Source organism: Pseudochaenichthys georgianus, chromosome 24, assembly GCF_902827115.2.
Source record: "Pseudochaenichthys georgianus chromosome 24, fPseGeo1.2, whole genome shotgun sequence".
In the NCBI taxonomy this organism is placed as follows: Eukaryota; Metazoa; Chordata; class Actinopteri; order Perciformes; family Channichthyidae; genus Pseudochaenichthys; species Pseudochaenichthys georgianus.
The window spans coordinates 1,719,109-1,725,108 of record NC_047526.1 but is presented as its reverse complement, the minus strand read 5'-3'; the positions used below and the strand labels follow the sequence as shown (position 1 = coordinate 1,725,108).

Sequence of the window (6,000 nt, the reverse complement as noted above, 5' to 3'; positions counted from 1 at the left end):
TCTCCGCAGATCAAAATACGATCATATTTCACCATGATCCCGGATAGAAAGTCAGAAAAGTCATTTATGAAATCCTTGTTGCGTTTTGGCGGACGATACACGACTGTGCAGAGTATAGGTGAGGCCGGGTTCATTTCAAAAAGCTGCAACTCAAAGCTAGCGTAGCTAGTTACATGGTGAAGCAATCGACATTGTAGGCTAGCTCTAAACACTGATGCTATGCCCCCACCATGGCCGGTGGTGCGGGGAGAGCTGAAGAATGAGTGAGTTTGGGCAGCAGTATCAACTCCAATGAGGGTCTGAGGTGGAGGAGAGCTTGGCGATCATAGATGAGCAGAGCAGAGACATTCTGATGATTTTGATGATTGACACCTCTTTTTAACCGTTAGAGCCAATGGAATCGAGGGGAAGTTCCTAAAATCCATCTAAACATTACCCATTTTTGAATGAGTGATGCGCAGCCAGAATGCCCAAAACCTGAAGCTGGGTTGTAGCTCTAATAGTGCTAATAACAGCTAATATGAGATCTCCGTTTTTGACAAAAATGGAATGATGGATTATCAGTAATCCTTTGAAAGGGACACAGGCACATTGGATTAACCTTCAGCAGCGTTTTTTTTATCGTTTTAAGGCCACATTGAACACCAGAAAATCAACAAAGGTAAGACTATTTTCCGTTTTTGCTCCGTAAAGCTACGTCGTGTGATGCCTGGGTTTGCTTCCCCTGCCGCACAGTGATGATACTAATACCCCTAGAATCTGTGGAATCTCAGCTTTAATCTGATATCTTGTTGGTGCAGATCCGATATGTAATAAAGTATTGTTATTATTATGTGTTAGCATTATTTCGCTCAGGGCTCATTTAGACGCTTCTTGTGAGACTTGTGTTTTATTTCGGTAAAAATTCTTTGTATCATCAGTTAGCTGAGTTTCTTCCCGTTAAGTGGGTATGACACATTAATAGGTTGTTAAATGTTAAGAAGCCCTGAGACACCGTTTCGTGAAAAGAAAGCCTGCAGCCTCTGGTACCAGATTCCCTAGGCCTTGTTGCCCTCTGGTCAGGAGTCCATTTGGGTGCAACAAGCAAATGGCTCTCAAAACTAATTGTAAAACAATGTACAAATGTATAAATTAGGTAAACATATTTATTTTTCAGACACATAACGATCATTTTTATCCTGATGATATCTAACACTGTATCAAAAGCAAAGATGGCATATTAAACAAACGTGTACATTGTAAAAGTGAACAAATACATACACACAGACTGTTGTTTATTGTAAGTGAGTGCATAAAACAAAGTGTAATCTGGACCTTCTCTGGAAACCTTTGGAATAGTGCTGAGATCACGTGCTGGGATGTGGCACACTCTGCTGCGTCAGTCCGTCCTGGAGCTGCCCACATCGTCTGTTCTCCCCGGAGAGCTCTCGGAGACGCCGCTGTGCTCCTCACTGAAAAAGGAAAGATGAAATGTGATATAAAACTAGCTCGGAGCCAGGTACAGCTGAAGGAGTCTGGATGAGAAACAGTCTGGAACTCAGCGTTGAAATTCAAGTTATTTTATTAGATTTATTCAAACTTGTTTAAGGAGTGCTTTTCTTTGGTGGAAGTACAAATAGAGGTGCAAGTCCACACCTCTACTATCTTCACTCCACCGATTCATAACCAGAACATTTGTTTGTATACTTAAGAAGGGGAAAAACGACATCGGTGAATGCCACACATTTTCCTCTATTGGAACGATCTATACCAGGGGTGTCCAAACTCTGGCCCGGGGGCCAAATGCGGCCTGCAGCAAATTAAAAATATATAATGCAGTATGGCCCTCAAATGAAACTTGTGCTTGTATTTTACTTCTTAAATATAGATCTAAACAGATATTATACAGTTGTATTCATGTGTTAATAAGCCCACTTTTCAAATACATTTTGTAAATTAAAGCTGAAAATATGTTCTAACAAATCTAAGTCGATAAGAAAAATCCCAATAACTTATATGCATAGCAAACTTGAATATGCCCTTCCTATTTCCTCTTATTATAAGCAATCTGACACTTCTGTTGTAAGGAATGAGCTACCAACAAAATAATTGAAACCCTAAGGAGAGCTGTGATGTACGCTGATTAAGCATAATTTACTTACATTTTATTGATTTTGCCGAATTATAACTTAACTTATGAGGCAATATACATCACCTCTAGTGAGGGGACCTGCCCTTCCTATATTTCTTTGGATGTGGCCCTCGTGAAAAACGTTTGGACACCCCTGATATATACACTTCCAATCTGTAATGAGTGGCTCTCATGTTACAAGTTGGTTCCAGTGCGTTTATCTTCGGATCAGAGCAGCACTGGTTCAATCCCCATTGCAGTCAGCATGTCGTTGTGTCTTTGGGCAAGACACTTCAGCCCAGATTGCTCCTGTGGGGATTGGATAAAAGCGTCTAACAAGCCACATGTGTCTGTCCACTCCAAGTAGGGAATGAGTCCTTACCCCAAGTGAAGGAGTTCAAGTATCTCGGGGTCTTGTTCTCGAGTGAGGGAACAATGGAGCGTGACATGGGCCGGAGAATTGGAGCAGCGGGAGCGGTACTGCAGTCGCTTTACCGCACCGTTGTGACGAAAAGGGAGCTGAGCCGGAAGGCAAAGCTCTCTGTCTACCGGGCCATTTTCGTTCCTACCCTCACCTATGGTCATGAAGGATGGGTCATGACCGAAAGAACGAGATCGCGGATACAAGCGGCCGAGATGGGTTTTCTCCGCAGGGCGGCTGGCGTCTCCCTTAGGGATAAGGTGAGAAGTTCGGTCATCAGGGAGGGACTCGGAGTTGAGCCGCTCCTCCTTCGCGTCGAAAGGAGCCAGTTGAGGTGGTTCGGGCACCTAGTTAGGATGCCACCTGGGTGCCTCCCTAGGGAGGTGTTCCAGGCACGTCCAGCTGGGAAGAGACCAAGGGGTAGACCTAGGACCAGGTGGAGGGATTATATCTCTTCGCTGGCCTGGGAGCGCCTTGGGATCCCCCAGTCAGAGCTGGTTGATGTCGCAAGGGAAAAGAAAGTTTGGGGCTCTCTGCTGGAACTGCTACCCCAGAGACCCGACCACGGATAAGCGGGAGAAGATGGATGGGTGGATTAATTGTAGCTTTTGGAGAATATGTTTGCACTAATCACCTTCTTCGTCAACAACCAGCTATCTGGGACTTTTTATGGCAGATAGACTTTGCCTGAACAAGTTTGGAGTACAATTGTTATCTCTAACATATTCAACTGCCTGCATGTACCACCCAAATACTGTGCAAGCTTTTTTGATGATTTTACTGAACTGCTGTCTATAGTGTGTATTGACTTTGACCGTCTAGTCATTGTTGGTGATTTTAACATCCATGTTGACAATCCCCAGGACAGAGGGGCTAAACTGTTTTGTGTTCTTGATAGCTATGGACTGACTCAGCATGTGACGGAGCCCACGCACAATAAGGGGCACACTCTGGACTTAATTATCTCTAGGGTCTGAATATCTCTAAGGTTGTAGTGACTGATGTTGCACTCTCTGATCATTCCTGTGTTTTCTTTGAGAGCTCCATTTCTGTTCACACACATTTTCAAAAAGAGGTAACCACGGTAATTATCTGAAATCACAAGGGAAATGTTTTTTCAGAATTCTTCTTCCACACTTGTCCTCTCTAACATCTCAGTGAATGAGCTAGTAGATCATTTTAATAAAAAATAATGTCATAGATGCCATTGTTCCCATTAAGGTAAAGGAAGTGGCAAGAAAATATCTCCATGGAGAAAGGCCATGACCGTGTCAGTAGCCTCTGAACTTCTATCCACCAGGGCGTGCAATGAATTTGCGTCCTTCTTCACTGACACAATTCTCAAAATCAGACAAGCAGTCAGTGCCTCTGTACCAGGAACAGCAAATGTTTTCTCCCTGTGTCAAATTCAAACACCATGACACAATTGCATCAGATTCATGATAAAGACCTAGAGGATATTATACAACATCTGAAATCCTCCCCCTGCTGCCTTGATATTTAGACCAACAGGCTGTTTTATTTAAACGTCGTTGCATGGCCTCAGATCTACTTCATATAGTAAACAAGTCTCTTCACTCAGGTATATTTCCGCAGGCTCTGAAAACTGCAGTCATTAAACCGCTCTTAAAAAGGAACAATCTAGACCAGGGGTGTCAAACTCAATTTCATCGCGGCCCACAATAGCATTATGGTTGCACTCAAAGGGCCGGTTGTAACTTTAAGACTATATAAATATAAATATATAATAGATATTAAATAATGCATTATATTACATTATCGGCTCTGCATTGGATTATTATAGGTTTAGGTAATAACTTCATAAATAATTACGTCTGAAAGCAGAAGTCTAGAGCAAATAATTGAAAGCAAATATTCAACAATTACACCAATTTTATTGAATATTATATTCTTTTTGACACCCCTGATCTAGACGCTTCAGTAATGAACAATTACAAGCCCATAACAAATCTCCCATTTATAAATAAAATCATTGAACAGCTGAGTCCTTTCTTGGATAAAGGTCACCTATTATGCAAAATCCACTTTTCCATGTATTTTTTACATACATATGTGTCCCATCTGTGATTGGGAAAGTTTCAGGAAAAATATCCTCTCTCTTCTTTTTTTTTAAGGTCCCATGTCATGGCCATTATTTTCTATTGATCATAATTCCATTGTTGAGCTCTACTAGAATAGATTTACATTGTTCAATGCTCCAAAATCACATTGGTTTGTCACACAGCATCTCTGTATAGTATGTGTATTCACTCTCTGTCCAAATGGCTTGTTGGAGTTCCTGTGAGCCCACTGTGCTCTGATGTGTTTATGTGTTACAATGGCGTTTGTTAGTAACCAGAAAATGACACCAGTAATGATAAACAGATGAGAATGCTGCGTGGGGTCTGGGTGCTGTGTTGGCGGGACGTTGAGGGTCTCGCTGCTGTGAGGAGCGGACAGTGTGAGCTTTATTACTGGTGTCGTTTCCTGGTTGCTCCGTGGGGACTGCGAGACACTGCGGAACTCAGCCTGAGCACAACACGTGAGTGACCTGAGTTTCGAACTGTGAGTGGAGATCCGTGGAGCCCCGGCTGAGAAAAGATAAGGCTGAGTAAGTGTGTGTGCCGACGAAACTCCGTGGAATACCGCGGTTGAGAAAAGATAAGGCTGAGTGAGTATGTGTGAGGAGCTCCACGAATTGGTCCATTTGGACCTGGGTATCGTTACGTCACTATACTCAGGAATAAAAAAATTTAAAAAGAAGAATGTCCAACTGGGGCAGCATAGACAGGTATTTTCTGTGTTAGAGTTTTACTTGCTACAATAATAATAATAACTTATATTTTTATAGCGCCTTTCACGAGACCCAAGGTCGCTTTACAAGGAGGAACAGGAGTATAAACAAACATAACAGAAACAAAAGGCAGTCAGGCGGACAGGACAGTTAGACAGAGAAAACAACAAATAGATTTGGGGCCAAAGTCCTTGGCAGACAGTTGGGACTTGAGGGCCCTTTTGAAGGCGTCAAGCGTGGGGATGTTGTGGATCTCCACAGGGGCTCCCCCTGTGGAGATCCACAACATCCCCACGCGTTCCAGTGTGGGGGCTGCCATACTGAAGGCTCTATCCCCGAAGGTTCACAGGTTGGTGCGGGGGGCCAGAGTCTGAAGACCGCAGGTTCCGGGGTGGGGCATGTGGGAAAACAGCGAGCCAGCTAGCAGCATTAGCCTGGTAGAAACCGGACCTCGAACCTCAGCAGCAGTGATGGAAAACACCCCAGTTGACATGGCAGGACTGAGGGAGGGTTCGTGGATAGTCCTGGGAGCATGGCAGAGAGGAGCCCAGTCGGGGTATTCCGCAGCGGGGATTCCACGGATAGCAGAGCACGACGGTGAGCTTGTTTTGCTAATGGCAGAACGGCAGAGGCTAGGAGCTAAACAGCAGCCAAACATAATCGCTGTGTATGTGA

General features: G+C 43.7%; 1 protein-coding gene across 1 annotated transcript in view; it reads right to left on the bottom strand.

The window, feature by feature from the left end:
* Positions 1–1,378: 1,378 nt before the first annotated feature.
* The window catches only part of LOC117440228 (solute carrier family 22 member 13), a 43,990-nt gene continuing 39,368 nt past the window's right edge, over positions 1,379–6,000 (bottom strand). Inside the window, exon 10 of the mRNA XM_071202021.1 lies at positions 1,379–1,451. Coding sequence (XP_071058122.1) covers positions 1,379–1,451 — 73 coding nt within the window. The remainder of the gene's footprint in view (positions 1,452–6,000) is intronic.